This window comes from Phocoena sinus, chromosome 16 (assembly GCF_008692025.1).
Source record: "Phocoena sinus isolate mPhoSin1 chromosome 16, mPhoSin1.pri, whole genome shotgun sequence".
NCBI lineage: Eukaryota > Metazoa > Chordata > Mammalia > Artiodactyla > Phocoenidae > Phocoena > Phocoena sinus.
In genome coordinates this window covers 37,165,355-37,182,418 of record NC_045778.1, presented here as the reverse complement: position 1 = coordinate 37,182,418, position 17,064 = coordinate 37,165,355, and the positions used below count along the sequence as shown (strand labels likewise).

At 53.8% G+C, this 17,064-nt stretch overlaps 1 protein-coding gene across 1 annotated transcript; it reads left to right on the top strand.

The window, feature by feature from the left end:
- The first annotated feature begins 2,134 nt into the window (after positions 1–2,134).
- Positions 2,135–15,629, top strand: GDF10 (growth differentiation factor 10). Its single transcript, XM_032609013.1, has 3 exons — positions 2,135–2,702; positions 11,793–12,718; positions 14,655–15,629. Exons 1-3 carry the CDS (start codon positions 2,387–2,389, stop codon positions 14,844–14,846), a joined length of 1,434 nt encoding a protein of 477 aa, XP_032464904.1. The 5' UTR covers positions 2,135–2,386; the 3' UTR covers positions 14,847–15,629.
- Positions 15,630–17,064: the final 1,435 nt, after the last annotated feature.

Below are 17,064 nucleotides of genomic sequence, written 5' to 3'. Positions count from 1 at the left end.
TAAGGAGAGCAAGGAGGCTTTAATGGACACAGACCCCGAATAGCCCAGCTTGTCCCGGCCTCCTGCGGACTCACACTCCTTTTCACAGGCCTCGATTGTGTATGGCCCCAGCAGAGACAAAACTACCCATGAGCAGAGGTTACCCCCAGCCGGTACAGGTCAGAGGCATTCTGGGGGAGAAGAGGAAAGGGGGGTGGAGGGGAAGTGAGGGGCACAGGGAGAAGGAGGGAAGTGGTGGTGGGGCTGGGGGAAGGGAGCAGTAAAAGTTTGTGTGGGTCATTTTCGAGGAGAGATTCATCAAGTCCAAGATTGTGACTGGTCACCTCACCTCCAGGCACACCGTTTTTGAAAACTGTTTCACTGAACAAACGGGGGCTATACTAACGGGAAGTTGAACGTGATGTGTGCAAATTATCAAAAGAAATAAAATCCTTCTCTATCGTTTTCCAAAAGCTACAGGCCTGAGGTTCCGAGGCTTTCAGTAGGATGGCCTCTAATTTGACACTGCAAGATTTTGAAAAATTACAAATGGGTTGTGTTTTACACACCAAACGGAAGCTTTCTCCAGCAATTTTTCAATTATTGCATTGTGAGTCCTCCAAGAAAAGTAACTATTTTGGCTCAGGGAGCCCGAAGTTACCAAGTAAAGGGAACAGTATGTTTGCAAGTTTGCAAATAGTCCTTAGAAATGTAGTATGGACAGTATCCTGGACCTTGCTGGAAGAATATGGGTTTGAAGAGGTCCTTTCCTTCCCTCAGAAGGGTTCCTAAACCTTTTATGTAGGCCTTGAACCTCTAACTCAATCAGAGGAAGCCCATAGACTGTTTTTCAAAAGAATGCTCTTAATATGCAGGGTTACAGAGGAAGCCAATTACATTCAAATAGAATTATCAAAATGTTTTTTTAAAACAACTTTGCAACATAGTGATATGTGTGTCTTTTAATTAATTCATTAAATAACTAGCAGCAGCCTTGACTACTTTAATTTCAGAATAGTGATGAGCAAGAAGAGATATATTTGAGAAACATGATAAGAAAATGTGATATGAAAATATCTGTGTTTGGTGGCTATTGGTGACAAAGTCACAGGTATGGTTAATACCACTGTAGTTGGTTACCTGTGTTTCTAATATGGAATGCCAGGTTGCAGGTACAGGTTAGTGAAAATAAAGATGTAAGTTTTCCCCATCCAAGTTCACAGATGCCCTGAAATTCTATCCATGGACAAGGAACCCTTCTAAAGGCAAGATGAAGCTCATGACCTTCTGCCCCAGGGCTAAACTGAGGGGTGGTGGGCCAGGGATGCACTGCACCCTCACTGTGACACTGTCTTGGGAAAGCTAAGCGTTTCCTTCTCCTATTCTGAAGTTTTGGAAACGTTTTGTAAAACAATTTAAAACCATGTCCTTTTTTCAGGACAAGCCTGATGGCTACATGTCCAACGATTAATAAGCACCTTTGATGTGTTCCTTCAACAACCAGAACTATAGTCGCCAGATAAAGGGTCGGTTAAATCGACTAATTCTGAATTTTAATCAGGATCTTGTTCCAGTTGTCCTGGGTTGGCTGAGCTTTAGCGTTAGGGTTTTTCTTTTCAAAGGATGCCGAGGAGGCTTCGCGTTCCCCTCACTCTTGCATTTTGGACACACACTGGCTCAGAGACAACCGGGCGCACACACATTCCCCCGTCGGGCCCTCACGGGGGAGCTGTCATCTTGCAACCACAATCATCACATGCCATTGCAGGGGCAACCCGGCAGGAGGGCCCCCCCTAAATGCCGCCCAGCCCCCACGCAGTCCCGGCCAGGCCGAGGCGCCGACACACAGGAGCCGGGCCGGGTCCCAGGTCTCCGGCTTTCCGCAGGGGAGCGGGGAGCGCGCCGGCCCACGCCCACGCCACCCAGACTTTGGGCGCACAATCGGGCTCACACCCCTGCGCGCGCACACCGCCACACTCGGGCGCACGCACAACGCGGCCGGGCCACGGACGGCAGTGTAGGCGGCGGCCCGGAGTGGTTCGGGGCGCGCAGCCGGGTCCCCCGCGAGGGCGCAGCCGGCCGCCCCGCCCCGCCCCGCCCCTCGAACCCGCCAAGCCGGGCGCGCCTGGGGCTGCAAAGTTTCGCCGCTAGTCCGCCGAGGCAGCGCGCCGGCTTGGGCTCGGCTCGGCTCTGCGTGGCTCCGGACGGCCGTGACCGCTGGCCGTACCGTGCGCCCGGCTGCGCGCCCAGCTCTGCCCCGCGCGGATCTCGACATCCCGCGCCCCCGCCTGCCGGTGCTGCCCGCGCGCCCTCCCGCCGCAGGGTTTGTTCTCAGCCTCTTGTGCGCCCTCGATCTCCCTCCTCCTCCTCTAACCCGGCTCCGATCCCTTCGCCACCGCCACCCATCATGGCCCGTGGCCCCGCTCGGACCAGCCCGGGACCGGGGTCCCAACTGCTGCCGCTGCTGCCGCTACTTCTGCTGCTGCTCCAGGACGCGGGCAGCAGCCACACGGCGCCCGCCCGGTCCGCCCCGCCCGCAGCGGCCGATGGCCTGGCGGGGTACAAGAACCCCCAGCGGTCTCCAGGGGACGCGGCCGCTGCTCTAGGCCCCGGCACCCAGGACATGGTCGCTGTCCACATGCTCCGGCTTTATGAGAAATACAGCCGAAGGGGCGCGCGGCCAGGAGGGGGCAACACGGTCCGCAGCTTCCGGGCCCGGCTGGGTAAGTAGAGGCGGCCCTGTGGCCCCCTTCTCTTCATCCTCCCTGGTCCTCCTCACGTGTCCATCCTCCCACCCCTGCACCTCCGCTTTGCCTCTTCCTTCTAGTCATTGACTGGTTCATTCATTCTTCCATTAACTATTCCCCCCACCGCCGCCCGCCCCGAGCACTCTGTGCGGGGCCCAGAGCCTCCCGTGGGGACGCCGAAGTGCCACAGAGCGACAGACTTCCTGCCCCTGGGGTGCCGCCAAACGTCGGAGGGTGTCACACTTGCCAGACACAGACGACCCCATCCACAAGGCTTTAAGCACAGCGTGGAGATGGGACTGGGCTGGGGGAGCTCACCCTGTGTGTGTGTCGGGGCTCGGGGGTAGGGATCCATGTCACAGGGTTCAGCTGTGCTGGCTCTTGACAGATGAAGGAGGCACTGAAGAGAGCCCATCAGGTGGGTGTAGTGCAGCCCTGATGGAAGTGCCAGGCACTGGGCCCAGGCAGGGGGTGTGCCCCTCTAGCTGGGGCACTTAGTGGGTGTGGCAGTTGGGGAAGCAGGGTGGACTGAGAATGGCCTTGGGTGCCCAGCCTTGGGTACATGGGACTGAGGCCTGCTAGGCACTAGCATGAATTGTTCAGACTATGGGGGTTTGAGGAAAGGTCTAGAAGCTTGGGCAGTGGGGGTTCCCAGCCCCCCTCCTGCCCTTGCCCCTCCTGGGCAGATCCTTTCCCCTTTCCCCACAACTTGGATGGAGCTGCACCGAGCCCTCCCTGCCCTGCTTCCGAGAGCATTTCAGAATCCTGCCTCAGCTGTCTGCCCGCCCGGGCTGGGTGACCTCTGCAGGCCCTGGGTGAGCAGAGACGAGGCACAGGGGTGATGGGAAGACCCTGGTTGTCATGGAGATTACTCATGGTCTCAGAATGCCATTGCAGAAAATGTGAGTAGGGGTCCCCTGAAGCCCTTGTGAAGGAGGAGGCCATTCATCAGGAGAAAGACCATTGGTCTGTAGGGCCCCCTCTTGAGGTAGAGGGGGACCAGCCCACCACTGGGGCCAGACAGCCTGGAGTCAGATCTGCCACCTCCCTGTCGATCACTGGCTGTGTTACTTAGGGTACCACACCGTGGCCTCAGAGCCAGAAACTGGAAGCCTGGTCTCGCATAAACATGTACTGGGAGCTCCTGCCGCAGAGAAGCTCCTTCCCCCCATCCTCTACTGGGCAGACTCACTAGGTTCCAGGCCAACCAGATCTAACTCCATCCTCCCTGGTACCTTTTATTCACCTCTTGGGGCCCATTTCTGGAGTATCATTATTAAGTCACTCAAGAATCATCCAGCATGACTATGATCTTGGGCAAATCACTGAAGCTCTGTGGACTTGAGTGTACTCATCCACAAAATGGGCAGGTCATGGTAATATCTTCCCTGTAGCAATTCAGGAAAGATGACATGAGTTGATATGTTAAGCCCTAAGCCCAGCACTGGCCAGGTTAAGTGTTGGTGCATTGTGTTTCCCTGGAGTACAAAACACTTGTGTTCATATAGGTGTAGCCTTGACCTTGCGTCCATTGACTCAGTCCCCAAAGCCTTGCACTTGAGGAAAGCAAGCCCAGCAAGTTCACTGCTGCACTAAGGGATGAGCACGCCCATGGGCCCACCCTGTTGCTGCAGGCCCAGGCATGGAGGTGCACAGTCTGTTTTTCAGTCTTCTCAGGCTGGGGGTGGTACAAGCAACACTTAGCCCTGAAAAGGATCTGGCGACAGTACTTCAGATCCAGTCCTCCCATTTTACAGATAAGGAGACTGAGGCCAGGCCAGGGCAAGCTGTTCACAGTGGCAGTGGTTGGCACCGTCCATCTGTCAGGCTCGTGCTGTTCTCACTGCTAGTCCCCTCCCCCAACCTCCATCAGAACTGAGCCCAGGACTTAGGAGACAGAGGATGGAACAGATCCTGGGAGATCAGAATTATTCTGGATCAGTCTAAGACTATTTGACAAATCCAGTACTCTTGTTTGGAACCATTTGAAACAGCCATGGGTACAAGTCCCAGCTCCACCTGCTACTGGTATGTGTGTACACATCACTTTACCTCTCTGAGTAGCAATTGTTTGTGCACATAGTGGGGGTGGGGTGAAGATTCAATGGGATGAGGTGGGGTTTGTGCCTGGCACAGACTAGGCCCAGGCAGCTTAGTTTCGCTTCTCCTCCCTTGACTGACTTAAGTTTCTTCATACCCAGTCCCTCACCAGCCCTCAGAAGTGCCTGCTTTGTGACCCAGCGACGAAGCTGTGAGGAGGTGTGAGCCTGGGTGGGGACCCCTCATTTTATGGATGAGGCACACATGTGGGGGGCTTCAGCTCTGGTCCTGGATCGTACCGGTACCAGCCTGCTCCGTGACGGTGACCTCTGCTGCCTCGATGGGGTGGTCCCTGTAACCCGTGTTACAGTGGAACTGCGTCCCTTGCCTGCCTCTAGGCAGCTCAGCTCAGGTTCCAAGCGCAGGCTGTGAGCTGGACTGGTAAGGGCCAAATCCTGAGTCTGTGACTGGGGCCAGGGACTGAACTCGTCTATGACTCCGTTTTCTTCACTTCTAAAATGGGACTAATAATGCTCTCTTCCTTATAGGGTTTTTTTAATGAACTGAGATATGTTCAGGGCTTAACACCGTGCCTGGCACGTGTAAGTTCAATAATGTTTTAGCTCTACTGTGATTACTCCAGCCAGCCAGCTCCTTCCCTCCCTTCCATTGCTCCTTGAAGTGCATCAGTGGAGAGCGCCTCTGAGCCTGACCATAAGGGTTAAGGTTAGACACCTGCAGCCTCAAACGACCTGCATTTAAATCTAGGCTTTTCCACCTACGTATGTGATATTGGGCAAGGTACTTAACCTCTCTGAGGTTGGTGTCTTCATCTCTAAAATGAGAGTAATAATACATACACATCTGTCGAATCACAGTCAGTTCCCCAAGTCTTTCCTGAGCACCTCATTCAGTGGCAGGTGCTGTAAGCTCAGAGGACACAGAAAAGCAGAGAGTATTGGCCCTGCCCCGAAAAGCTCACGGGCTGGTGGAGAAGGGAGGAGAAAACAGAAGAATGTGTGCAGTGGCACAGGTAGGACAATGGAGTGAGAAAGGGCTGGGGGTGGGCTTCAGGAGCCCCAGAGGACAGCACTGACCCGGCAGGGGAAGGGCTGGTGGGGAGCGTCCAGTGAAGCCTTCACAGAGCAGGGGAGGCCCCCGACAGTCTCTGAAGGGCAACGGGTGTTAGCCAGGTGTAGAAGTGAAGCAGAGCCCTATGTGCCTGGAACTGTGAGGCGTTTGGTTTCAATGAGGAAACAACAGGAAGAAAGAGGCAGGAAATGGAAGTGAACCAGTGGGCCACCAAGGCCTGTAAGCAGTGGGGCAGTATAGAGAGTGTGTATGGTGAGAGAGGGGCGAGGGAGGGGGAGGGGGAGGGAGGGAGAGAAGAAAAGAGGCGAGGGGAGAAGGAGAGACAAGAGATTATAAGGGAAATGCATACTTATCCAGAACTCATAGAAAATCACAGTAAAGAAAAGAAATCACAATCCAGATATAACCAGAGTTAATATTTTGTGGAATATTATGTATAGTTTTTACCCTAATGGGATCAGAGTTGCAGCAGGTAAAACTTGTTATATCTTCATTCTCATTTGAAGTTACCGTTTTCTTTTTCATTACTGGTCATCCTGAATTGTTTTTCATGCTTTTTGACCATTCAAAATTTTTCCCGTGAAAACCACTTCATCCACTTGGGGTTCTGGTCTTTTTCCTACTGATATGTAGAGGTTGTGAAGGATGTTAACTCTTCATCTGTAATAGACGATTCCCTGTGAAGCACGAGTGTGGTGTGAGGGTGACAGTGTCCTGGGGTCACAGTGGTGGTCAAGGTCAGACTGTGGGCTAAGACAGTCGTGGAAAGATGCAGAGTTCAGGGTGGTTGTGGAGAAACAGGATGTGGAGAAATAGGAACTAGGATAAGTTGCATGCAGGAGGGCGAAGAGGCTGTGAAAATTCTCAGGCTCCTGCTGGAGAGGGTGGACAGCTGGCAGTGCCTCCCGCTGGGCACGAGGGCAGGGAGCAGGGGTGGGGGGTCCTGAGCGTAGCAGTAGCTTGTGACACCACGTGACCACTGTGTTCTGAGCATGTGCTGGGTGCCAGACACCTTGCTGAGAGCACTGCAGAGATGAGCTCACCACTTCAGGAGGCACGCACACGTATTCTGTCTGATTAACAGATGGGGCAGAGAAGTTGTGTGACTTCCTAAGGCCCCGCAGCTAGTCGGTGATGAAGCAGGGTTTAAACCCTGACTCTGGAGCCTGCCTAAAAATAGACACTCAGTACACATTAGTTCTCTTTCCTTCTCTGCACCACCACTGGTGGCCCACCACTTCCTTTCTTCAGCCTATTATGTTGGTGCTTGCATCTTCAGCCCAGCATTCTCACTCTGGTCACCCTGATGGCTGTTTCAGGGGCAATGAGTGAAGGGACAGATCTCCAGGTGACTTGGATTCCGTTTCTACAGAGCAGAACAGTCTGAGGGTCGTCTTGGCCTGAGAGTTGGCCAGCAGGGAGCCTGGGGGCACCCCTGGACTAGGGCCACTTCCCTACCTCTTTCCTCTCTAGTCCCATCCCTAAAGAGTCGGGAAGGAGGTTGAGTGCCCAGTAGAGTGGACCTCACTAGGGTTCTCAGATTTCCAAAGACCATAGAGAGATCAACTTGTCTAAATAAGATCAGTCCTTTCTTTCCTGGAGAGTCAGAACACAAAATAATCCAAATAATGACTTGTGTTTGCAAAATATTTTAGAGTTCACAGCACGTGATCTTTGTTACATTAGCTGTTAAGCAGATCCGGATTCTATCCAGAGCACCTGGTTGGGGAGGGTGGGGAAGGGCGTGGGCCTGGGGTCAGACAGGCCTGGAAGCACGCCCTGGCTCCGCCCCTTACCAGCTGGGGGACTTTAAGCGCTTTAAGCAAGTTATGTAGTTATGTAGTCATGTACCCTCTCCGAAGCTCCATCTCTTCGTCCATTTGCCACGTCTGCTGCCCTCATTGTGAACATGAGGAATCAAGCATGCATATATGCTTGGAACTTGGAGCTTCCTAATCAGTAAACAATATTATTCCCATTTAAAAGATGAGAAAACTAAGGCTCAAGGGGAAGTGACTGGACAAACGTCCTGCTGTGCAGTGCCTCCAGCTGGATTTGCATAGTTGGCTACACCTTTCCAAAGGAGACTTTCTGGACTTCTTTCAGGATGTTCACTGAGCCCCAGGGCAGCAGGCCAGGAACCCACTTTGTTAAGTGAAGCAGACAGATCTAGCAAAGACCCCTCCCCTCCCCTGCCATTCAGCACACATTCCTGAGCACGTACGATCACTCAGGCCTCGTGCTAGGATCTAGGGATACAGCAGTGCACACAGCTGGCAAAGCCCCGCCCTCTTGGAGTTTGTGTTCTAGAGGGAAAGAGAAACAATTGCAAGGAAATATATTATATCAGGATGTCCCAGAGTGACGTGACGACAAATGAAGCCAGGGACAGACAGAGCGATGGGGCTGTTCCTTCAGCCAAGGGAGTCAGTGGTACCCTTTGTTAGGGATGCCGCTTGAGCAAAGGCCCAAAGGAGAGAGGAGTGATTCCTAGAGGAGAGGTGATGACAGCAGAAGGAAGAGCTGGGACAAAGCCCTGAGACGGAGCTTCATGTTTGTAAGGACAGGAAGGCCAGGGTGACTGGGGCAGAGATGGGGGTGCGGGGAGCAGATGGAGTTGGGGAGGTAAGCAGGCCAGATCAAGTAGGGCCTTAGTAAAGGGTTGAATTTTATTTGGGGGGCAATGGAGAGCTCTGAGCAGGATGGTGACCTGAGGTCGAAAGCACCCAGCCCGCCGGGGGCCTCTCCTGGACACAGCTCTGTGAAGCTGCGACCGGCGCTGCAGGTGGGCGTCCCCACCATCACTGTCTGTCTCATCCCTGGGCTGAGCTCCTCTGAGTGCCTGTAATCACCTTTGCTAGGACCTTGCTCAGCCCAGCACTTAGCCCAGAGTAGGAGTTTCCCAAATATTTATCTGGAAAAGGGAGGGAGGCAGGGAGGGGCGAAGGAAGGGAGAGAGGAATAATAGGAGGGAGGAAGGAAGGATCTTTTCTAGCTGACCATGAGATGGGAGCCACAGGCACCAGCACAGTTCATAGGAAATAGGGACTTCTCTTTGGAGATTCTCCTTTGTGACCTGGGCTCATCCAAGCTGGGAGGCTTCAGGTAGGTGGCCTTCTCTCAGCCACAGCCTGGAGCCCCCTGCAATGCAGGCGTGCAGGTACAATCAGAGAGCTGGGCCAGCCTGTGGCCCTTCATGCCCTGCAGATGGGAGTCACCCATCTCCACCTCCAGGGTTCCCAGCGGGGAGGGTCATCACGCATCAGACTGCCTTGTGAGGAGCGAGCTGCCTATGGCCAAAGGCATTCAAGCCAAATGGAGGAAAGACTCCTGCCCTGAGTGTAATTAATCAGGCTGCCTGACCTCTAAGGTTCTTCCCTCTATGAGTTCCTGAGCGTGCTCTCTGTGGTTCTCCATCCTAAGGGAAGGGCAGCATTGGCTTTCCCTCTCCTGCACCCCGTGCAGAAATAACCTCCAGGGGAGGGCACCCCGTCCTCCTCTACAACACGTTTTGCCACCCTGCGGCAGCCCTCCCAGCACCTTCATTGGGCCGCACCCACCTCAAGCCAAGGTTGCTGTCCCTGCCTTGGTGGTCACAGTTATCCTTCTTTATGTCCTCTCTCGTTCTTTACCTTGTCACTGGAAGGGGGGCCAAGGTGCTTTTCTCTGGGAAGCCCCATCTTGGTTCCCCCAGTCTGCTGTTTTCCTTCTCACCAGAAGCCGCAGGTTTCTAGGCCAAAGATGCTTGCATCCCGCTGTGAAGGGCCAGCTCTTCGGAAGGAGTCAGAAATGTCTATTTTGGAGCCTCTTAAGTGTTCTCGCGCAAAGAACCTGTTAGCGGAACGATGGAGTTGACTTGAATTGGATAAAAGAAAAACACTTCTTCTGCTGTGTTAGCTGGACCATTGAGTAAGAGGGGCCCGAAATGGTGTAGGAGGAGCTTGCTCTGCCAGCCTTAGTCATTTAGACAAAAGTGGCACAGAAGCACATTTGGGGGCTTCCCCCTTTGTGCCTGGCACATTACATATGTTATTTAGTTAATCCTCCAAGCATTCAGGTGAGATAGAGATTCTCTTGTCTGTCTGAGGCAGATGAGCAAGGCATGGTCCCGTTGAGGCCTGGGAGCCTGGTTCCTAGAGCCTTTCCCAGCTTGGGGGGTAGGGGCTGCCTTGTTGGTGAACTTGCACCCCATCCGCAAGTCAACCCGGGATGCTGCAGATACACAGCCACCACCCATCATTGCTTCCCAAACTTAGAATCCCTTAGAATGCTGGTTAGAATAAGAATTCCTGGGCCCCATTGTCCCAGACCTCTGAATCAGCATCTCCAGAGGAGGAAAGCAGTGATCTTTGAGCTTTGGGAAATGCAGGACTCGAGGACCATGACACTCAAGGCCGCAGTGTTTAGGGAAGCTAGGTTTAAATGTGCATCAAGACTCGTGCTTCTCCTTATGTGTGGACGTATTGAGGGGCTGCTGTGGACATGCTGAGGGTTTTTTCCTGAGAATTATGTAAGGTAGTGGCTTTAGAATGTCACCCAAGCTTTGACTGACATTTATTGGGCCCTCTGACTTTTCCTTCCTTCCTCTTTCTTGTAGTCCCTTAAAAGTACATGAAAGTTCTCAATTGAATTATGCCTTCTTCCCAGTAGAATTATGCCTTCATCCCAATAGAAACAAATAACCTTAAACTGAAGATTTTGGTTAAAAAAATTCCAGCTGAATCTGTGGACGCAGGTGTCAGAGATGAGGGCACCCTGTGTGTGTGTGTGTGTGTGTGTGTGTGTGTGTAGAAAATGGGTCACAGTTAGTGACCCATTTTCTACACACACACACACACACACACACACACACACACACACACACACACACTCCCGCTCTTGGAAGCCCTGTACCTCTCCCAGGCTTCACCCAGCAGACAGACCCCTGGCAACAGGAAATAGGGCAGCGGGAGGGAGACAGCCCACCTGACAGCTCTGGTCTCCGGCTCTCCTGCAGCATCTCAGGGAGATGACGCCTCCCTCCCACCCAAACCCTAGAGAGGGCTTGCTATTCCCAGACCTCATGCTGCCAGGGCCTGGGGCGGCTTTCTGCCCTGGGGTCCTGGTGTACACCTGGTAGAACCAAGAGAGAAAGGAAAGAGTGGTTGACAGCCCCAAGGATGCAGGGGCCAAGAGTATTCTCGAACTGCAGATGTGATGTTTGAGGGATCACGGTCCTCATCGTGGTTCCGGCCTCTGGAGAGCAACCTGGATGTTGGAGATTTTATTGAGTGACCTGGTACAACCCTGATAGTGCTTTTTCTTTGTAAAAACAAGTTTAAAAGGGCTTGGGCAGAATAAATAGTAGACACCCAAATGGCTGTGTTCTTAAGCCCAGTTTCCCTCAGAAGCTGCTCAGAACGCTGAGACAGCGCGAGGCACTCTAATTTACCTCATTCGGAAGAAGGACTGCATTTAATGTCTATAAAATAGAAAGCTGTGCAGATACAGGGGGGCTACTGTCAGCAGGGCTCGGACCCAACCCAAGTATCCCGAATACCTGACTCCATCTTATCTCATGAATGAAGATGGGGGAGATCATTTGTTCATTGAGAGGCATTAGAGTGCAGAGGCAGGAACTGGAGCTTCAGGGTCCAGCAGCCCTGAGCATCTACCCTGTCTGCCACCTTTTTTTCTTCCTTTCTTTGCAATGGGATATGACAGTCCCCAACCTCTCTGACCTCAATCCCTCATCCTCATCTGGTCCCTGAAAATAACAAAGGGTGCCCTCGTCAGTTCAATGTGAGGATTGCAGGAGATGAGGAAAGCCTGGCTGGCCTGAAAGTGCTCCCTCAACGGGCATTCCTCCTCCACTTCCTGGACGGGACACCCTATGAGCACGGGGGCCTGTCCAGGAGACAACCTAACAGGCTGTGGTCTGTCCTTCCCTCGCAGACGTGGTCAACCAGAAGACCGTGTATTTCTTCAACCTGACTTCCATGCAGGACTCAGAAATGATCCTCATGGCCACATTCCACTTCTACTCGGAGCCGCGGTGGCCCCGGGCACGCGAGGCACCATGCAAGCAGCGAGCCAAGAATGCATCCTGCCGCCTGCTGCCCCCAGGCCCGCCTGCACGCCAGCACCTGCTCTTCCGAAGCCTCTCGCAGAACATGGCCACGCAGGGGCTGCTCCGTGGGGCCATGGCCCTGCTACCCCCGCCACGGGGCCTGTGGCGGGCCAAGGACATCTCCCCCATCATCAAGGCGGCCCGCCGGGATGGCGAGCTGCTCCTGTCCGCCCAGCTGGATTCTGGGGAGGAGGACCCGGGGGTACCCAGGCCCGGCCCCCACGCACCCTACATCCTCATCTACGCCAACGACCTGGCCATCTCAGAGCCCAACAGTGTGGCAGTGACACTGCAGAGATATGACCCCTTCCAGGCTGGGGACCCGGAGCCTGGAGCAGCCCCCAACAGCTCGGCAGACCCCCGAGTGCGCCGGGCCACGCAGGCCATGGGGCCGCTCCAGAACAACGAGCTGCCGGGGCTGGACGAGAGGCCGGCACATGCCCCCCACGCCCAGCACTACCACAAGCACGAGCTGTGGCCCAGCCCCTTCCGTGCACTGAAGCCTCGGCCGGGCCGCAAGGACCGCAGGAAGAAGGGCCAGGATGTGTTCATGGCCTCCTCGCAGGTGCTGGACTTTGACGAGAAGACGATGCAGAAAGCCCGGAGGAAGCAGTGGGACGAGCCGCGGGTTTGCTCCCGGAGGTACCTGAAGGTGGACTTTGCAGACATCGGGTGGAACGAATGGATCATCTCACCCAAGTCGTTCGACGCTTACTACTGCTCAGGAGCCTGCGAGTTCCCCATGCCCAAGGTAGAGTGTGTGGGGTCGCCCCGCTGTGTTCTGCCCCTGGGCTAATTGTGACTCTCAGCTCTGCCCCTGCAGGCAAGTCCCTCTGCCTCCTCACTGTTTCCTGTCTGTAAATAGGGATAATGACACCTCCCATCTACTCAAGGCAGAGAATAGGTAGACAGACGTGCCAAAATGTCAGCCTGTTGGGTGGATACAGCCCACAGATGGATGGGGTCTGGCTGTGCCTTCAGTGAATTTGAATTTTAAATCAGAACCTTCCTCCTTTTGCAAAACAGGAGATCCATCTCCTTAGGTGTGTTCCCACATAGTAATATCCACAGAGGTTGAGGAGAGCCTGGCCCCCTGCACACAGGTCAGGTCTCTTAAGCCCCCTCCTCACCAAGGCTCTTCTAGAAACCTGGCCCGGGTCTCAGGGCGTTGGTGTCTGTGACCAGCACAGAGCTGGCCTCAGTGGCTTCCCAGTGTGACCGTCCATCCCCCACCCCCGACTCAGGGCAGGAACTCACAGGGCAGCTAGCTCTCATTGCACACAAGTTGGCAGGACACACAGCAGGGGGCTGCTTTCCCCATTGCACTGGCCCGGGTTTTCAGATGCTCACCTTCCTTCCAGGCTGGGCCACGGTTCTGTCCATCCATCTCCCCACATCCTGAACCACGGTGGGCTGGCTGCCTGCTGATGTCGACCTCGGCACAGAGCACACACTTTCCTCCTACTTAGCTCCTCTGCTGAGTTCCAGGTCATGCCTTCCTCTCCAAGAAAGGAAGTCAGCGCGTAAATCCACTGTGAACGTAAATAAATCAGCCAGCTGGGAAATCCCAGACCCAGACGCGGGGCCGCATTAACCTGTTTGGGAATTAAGAGGCTTCTCCTCAAAGCCGTGCATGTGCAGGAGAGAGGAAGGGAGGTGTCTGACAGAGAGACGGGCGTCTGCTGGAAGGGCCCAGCCCGGGGGATGCAGGGTGAGTGAGTACAGCAGGCTCTTGCTGGCTGACCCTGCACTTACCTTATCAGTCTGCCTGGCTGTCTTTCCACCTTCCCTGACACCAGCCTGAACTCCCCAAATGCCGGTGTCCCTCTCCTCCCACCTCGCCGCCACCAGAGGCACTGTGCATATAAAACTCTGGCCGACAATGAGCTGAAGCACCTGTGACGTGGTCCTCTTCATCTTGTGGGAGGTGCCGTGTTTGCTGCTGGGACCCAGACTCTTCTGGATGGGAGAGGCTGCCTGGGGAGGGAGGGGAAGAGAGCTGGTGTGGGCCCAGCGAGCATAGTTTCCAAGCCAGACTACTTTCTAACTGAGGGTTCCTGGTACAGTTATTTAGTCATCTTAAGCCTCAGTTTCACCAGGAAAATTAAAGTCATACCCACCCCATAAGGTTGATTCAATGACAAAATGGGGTGATGTAGGTGAAGCAGCGCCTGACACCCCAAAGTCAGACCCACCTGGGAACTGCGAGTTTCCAGCCTCATCACACTGACGCACTTGTGCCTGCAGGGCTTCCCCTCCTGTGCTGAGAACACGATCACATGGCAAGCGCGTCGGTGCTCCCTGGACTGTAAAGTCTGGGCAGCTATGGCCCCAGGCAGAACCTCCAATCTTCTCCACTGCCTTCCCTCTGGGGCTCCTGCCCAGTTCCTGGTGCTCCTCGGGGATGTGTGACGCGCAGGTGCCCCCAAGTGGCCAGTGCCATGTAGGGGATGTGCCTTCCCTCTGGGAGCCCGAAGGGCAGGAAGGCCTTTTGCAAAAGTCCCTAGGACTCAGTCTGCCACTGATTTCAGAAGAAATGTGTACCCAGCCCTGTGATCTCACCTTTTCTCCTAGGTCAATGCCTTTTCTGTGGCCTCAGTCAAGGACATGCAGGCAGCCTGGTGGGTGGGTGAGGACTGCAGGGTAGGCAGAGTTCGGAGGTGACCGTGCTCCTTTCCCCCTTGCAGATCGTCCGCCCCTCCAACCACGCCACCATCCAGAGCATCGTCAGGGCCGTGGGCATCGTCCCGGGCATCCCAGAGCCTTGCTGCGTTCCCGACAAGATGAACTCTCTTGGGGTCCTCTTCCTGGATGAGAACCGGAATGTGGTTCTGAAGGTGTACCCCAACATGTCTGTGGAGACCTGTGCCTGCCGGTAAGACCAGCCGCTCTGGAGTGCAAAGAACCTGTCCCGCCTGCACACAGCAGGGCAGCCATCTCGGTACCTTCTGGAGTGAGCACTTGACTCAGGGTGCAGCTGCAAAGGCAGGGCACAGCTTGCAGGCAGCCATCTGTCACCCCAGGGCATCATTCTGGGGTCTTTCACTGCTGGTGACTCAGCCCCCTCAATGCCGGTCCGAATCCTTTGAAGGGATCTGGGAATTAGCCCTGGCCTGACGGTTGCCCACGGCCTGTCCGCTGTGCTCTGAAGGCCTGAAAACCGGACGTGTCCACAGGCTGGGTTTTGTGACTATCATCTCATAACCTGGAAAGAAGACTACAGACCCGAAGGCACTCACTCCCTTCACAAGGAAAGAACCTCTGTTTAAACAATCAGTTTAAAACACTTCAGGCCACAGTGTGATGCTACAAAACAGGGCCTAAATAATGGTATAAATGGATGTTTTCTCTCAGAATCTACTGCAGACGCTTTTATACATACAGTATGCACATATAACCAATTTTGGTTTCTTTTTCTTAATATATGTTTTATTTTAAAACAAAAAGGAGGGGGTTGACACCGTTCCCCACAGAGGTAGTCAAGCTGGTTGAGCGTCCATTGTTTAAACGTGCTTGTTGAAATAACCCATACAGTGATACGCGGGAATACTAAAACATAACCAAGATTTTATATTTTTGTAAATTATACTTTCTATACTGTAGATTGTGTACGGTATGTGTTTTTATGGAAAGCTAATAAATTACAGGGACAGTGGTATCTTCAAAAACTGAATGTCACCCATTGCAAAATATGGATGGATCTCCATGTGTAAGTATGACATCTGGGTGACTGCTGGGGTCACAGCCTTGTTTAGGAGCCAAGGCCCCTGTAGGCCGTCTCCACACTCTCTCATCTTTATCCTAAGCTCCAGATACCGGCCACTCCTATGCCTTCCAGGGTCCTGCCCACTCATATCACACCACAGGTCCCCACCCTGGGCTCGTCCAGGAAGGACATGGCCCAGGCAGGCACAGTGACCTCGACTCCTTAGCCTCAGAGGGGATATCAAGTGATGGGGAGGTGCCTGAGATATTTAAAGGAACATCTATGGTAGCCTGGTCAGAGGGCTTCTACTTGGGGTAGTTCAAGCAAGAGATTGAGTAGAAGAAGTCAGGGGTCTCTCCAGAGATTTGGGGGCTCCTGAGGAACTGGAACATCTGCTTCTCCCTGCTTCCTAGTTAGCATCCCTGTCCGCAAATTTTCTCCCCCAAGTGGCTCCCTTATCCCTGAGTTGACATCGCCTTCCAGTTGTAGTACCTGAAGCTGATTGACCAGCATTTCTGAAGGAGAAACTGGGTCCAACTGGGGGCAGGTGTATAACAGTCCCTCGGCTGGGAACTCAGAGGATGCCATGGCCCCCAGTCTTCTCTTACTCGGAGAAGGTTGAAAAGCCATGAGCAGTTCTCCAGGATGGGACTTAGAAGGAGAAAAGGAGCCCAAGGCATCTGTCTTAGGTCAGGGTCCTGAAACCAGGGTTCCTGTGCAAGGCATGGATGAGGAAGTGCTCCCAGGAGAAACAGGCAAGGAGTGGGTAGAGCAGGACAGGAGGGCAAGCAACCAAGCATCCCAACCTTGCCCGGATCCTGTGGGGAGCTCTGGCACTTAAGCTATACCTCTGGGTTAGTCCAGCTTCAAGGCAAGGATGCTGGATGTTCACACCCCCTCCCCAGGCTGCCCCCAGTGCAGAGATGGAAACTCAGTTCTCTGGCCCTCTACCCAACCAGCCACTGTGGCTTAGGAAGCCCAGGCAGCCTCTGAAGAAGGCTGCAACTGCAGCCACTGGAGGCAAAGCGGCCGACACTGAAGAGAGTACCCAGAACAGGTAGGTAAGGGGGGCTGAGGGTACCTGGGTTGGGGTCTAGGTATTTTCCCCATAAACATCTCTACTGCAAGCAGTTTCTTCACAAGCATTCTTGCTGCACAACTAAGTGGCCATGAGGCCATTTTGCCATAAAAGATAAAATAACTGGGTGACAGTTCCATTACACTAGAAAATATGACACCAGTTTTTACAGATTCTTCCGTGAGCACAGTCATACCTCCCACCCATCAAAACCAAAAGTTTACCGATTTATCAAAGATATAAAAGAGGCAGCTACTAACAACAGTCTTCGAGAGCATTAGTGATGGATTCTTTAGCTCATTTAGATATGACA